Below are 2,802 nucleotides of genomic sequence, written 5' to 3'. Positions count from 1 at the left end.
ACAATTACAAGTTGATTTATCACTGGACAAAACAACTTAATAATTTTTTTTTTTTAAATCAATTTCTTTTTAAAACATGTTCACCGTGTCTGTCACAGATGACGATTCTATCACGATGGTCTACTGAAATCTTTGAAGACACTGCCTCACGGCGTTGACTGATGTGACATTGCAGATTTATTTCAATATAGTTCATTCATTTAATGACATGAATGAGTTGACACCTACGTAACGATATAATGTATAGGTTTCAGTTAAAATGTCTTAAGGTTGTATTAAACAGTTCATGCAAAGTGCAAGTAGGTTTGGAAGCCTCTGTCGTTTTTTAGCTGTTACAGTGTGTTCAAAACTGCTTGATCTAAAATGTGTGGTGATGTATATATGTTTGATCTGGGGATTTTTTTTTATTTAAATCTTGAAAATATTAAAGGGAACACAAGATCAATTTCTTTTTAAAACATGTTCACCGTGTGTGTCACAGATGATGTTCACGATGGTCTACTGAAATCATTGATGACACTGCCTCACGGCATTGACTGATGTGACTAATTGATATTAAGGATCTGGATCATACATTAACAATCCTTGTCCCACAGAGAAACTATTTTTCATACAGTAATCTTCCCTTTTGTTTTGTCATTGATAAAACTAGCGTGACTGGGCAAGGGAACCGAGGTTGATTTCATCGCTCATCTGGTTAGAGCAGCTGTACTATGATCGTAGATTACAGGGTTCAAATCACAATGTGCTCCTATTGCAGATTCTTTTTACTTTATCTTCATTATTTTTTCACGAAAATTCCACAAGTGAAGGTACAGGGCTTATTATATCATGCCGATAAAACGATGTCCAACCCATAGTTGCAGCTTTAAAGTTTTGGCATTGATACAAAGATATATATAAGCTGGCGATTCCAAATTAAAATCAGTCATATCTACGGACATCAACCTTACTTTAATTTTCACCTCTAGCTCACAACAAATAGAGGGTGCACATTTGCGTGTAAATAAAAATGACTTTTTAAGATTTTCTTATCTTCTCTCTCCCCAAATGATACCTACACAATTTTTAAGCAAAACTCATACATGTTAACCCATCCAACAATATTATAAAACCCTGAATCGACTCCTAAATGAACAAGATTTCATCTTTATAGAACTGAGGTTGACGAATGTATAGAATAACTATTTATTTATTGAAGATTTCCTCTTTCCTTTGCAACTTACTGCAAATTTTGTTACTGTCCTTCAGAGTTAGACACTTAATGTATGGCTTGGTAGTCCACAGGACTAGTTGAATAGATTATTTACTTTTCCTTCGTCAACGTAACTAGTCCCAAGATTTCCTGATGAGGAAACATGGTGAAGTTTTAGAGAGAAAAATGACAGATATCATGCTTATTTTAAGCAGTTTTCTAAATTGTAAAAAGGAATATTCTTATTTTATAATTCACAAATCTAAAGGACCAGTTAGGTTAGGTGATTCACTAACCCTTGCTGAAAACTACTTGTTAGTGTCGAGCGGACTAGTGTTAGTGTCGACCCTGTCCTTGTTCTGTTGGTGCCATGAATGTTCAGTGAGATAAAAGCCACAATTTTCTCTATTTCCAGGCTTATGACGCTTCCTACATTGACAAGAAATGCCCTTTCACTGGCAATGTGAGCATCCGAGGACGAATCCTTACCGGAGTGGTCATGAAGTTGAAGATGCAGAGGACCATCGTAATCCGAAGGGATTATCTCCACTACGTCAAGAAGTACAACAGATTTGAGAAGCGACACAAGAACATGTCTGTTCATATCAGTCCATGTTTCAGGTGAGCAAGAAAAGAAGTATTTTTCATCAGAGTTGTCTCCCTAAAGTAAAGAAATGTTTTTGAAAGAAATTTTTCAGAGTAATGTGTCATGTAAATATGTATTGATAGACTTAAAACTTTCAACATGCATGATTGGCAATTTGACACTAAAGGCACTATTCCGATGTACACATTGACAATTTGTGCATGCTTCAAGCAGATGGACAAACAGCCAGCATTTATCTTAAAACATTGGCTCTAAATGATTCAATTTGTCTGTTGGCCGTAATGTAAAACAATACAAAAACAAAACTGTCACCCAGCAGTTTATGCATAATGCTGTTACTGTAGATAAACACCTTAAATGAATAAAAAAAATACCTAAAGACCATATGTTTGATTTGGAAATGGAAATAGTCTAGAGCTGGTAATAGAGATCCAAACAATCTTGTGTTAGGGAATTTATAATTATTTTATTATATTTTAAGCTTGTGTGGTAAAAAAAAAAGGTTGTTTATTTTGAGTATTTTTTTATCATTGACTAGTTGAATGCTTTAATGTATGTGTGATGGATTGCTGTGTTACAGGGACGTTGCCCCAGGAGACGTGGTGACAGTAGGAGAGTGCCGACCCCTCAGTAAGACTGTGCGTTACAATGTCCTCAAGGTCACCAAGGGCGCCGGTTCAAAGAAGGGCTTCTCCAAATTCTAAATGTACTGGAAATAAATAAAAAAAAATGTAACAAAACCAAAAAGTGTCGTACTTGTAGCTTGCCTGGTAGAAAATCCTGTGAGTCTATAGCTATGGTATGGTGCATTATCCCTTTGTCATCTTTTACAGTTTTAAGCTGCCCAAAGGGCAAGTGAGCATGGTGCAGCATCTGTGGTCCATCTGTTCAGCGTCATCTTTTTACTTTTAACAACTTCTTCTCAGTTACCAAAATGCCTAGGATGATGATATTTGGCCAGTAGCATGCTTGGCTGAAAGGCTACCAAGTTTGTTCAAAT

The 2,802-nt window shown here is 35.9% G+C and overlaps 1 protein-coding gene across 1 annotated transcript in view; it reads left to right on the top strand.

Annotated features, from left to right (window-relative positions):
* The window catches only part of LOC110465667 (40S ribosomal protein S11-like), an 8,009-nt gene extending 5,460 nt beyond the window's left edge, over positions 1–2,549 (top strand). The window contains exons 3-4 of the mRNA XM_021521628.1: positions 1,611–1,816; positions 2,383–2,549. Of these exons, the coding sequence (XP_021377303.1) occupies positions 1,611–1,816; positions 2,383–2,506 (330 nt within the window). The 3' untranslated portion in view covers positions 2,507–2,549. The remainder of the gene's footprint in view (positions 1–1,610; positions 1,817–2,382) is intronic.
* Positions 2,550–2,802: the final 253 nt, after the last annotated feature.

This window comes from Mizuhopecten yessoensis, unplaced genomic scaffold, assembly GCF_002113885.1.
Source record: "Mizuhopecten yessoensis strain PY_sf001 unplaced genomic scaffold, ASM211388v2 scaffold1591, whole genome shotgun sequence".
NCBI classification, from domain to species: Eukaryota; Metazoa; Mollusca; class Bivalvia; order Pectinida; family Pectinidae; genus Mizuhopecten; species Mizuhopecten yessoensis.
Note: the sequence above shows the minus strand (reverse complement) of the source record. Positions and strands in the feature narration are given on the sequence as shown.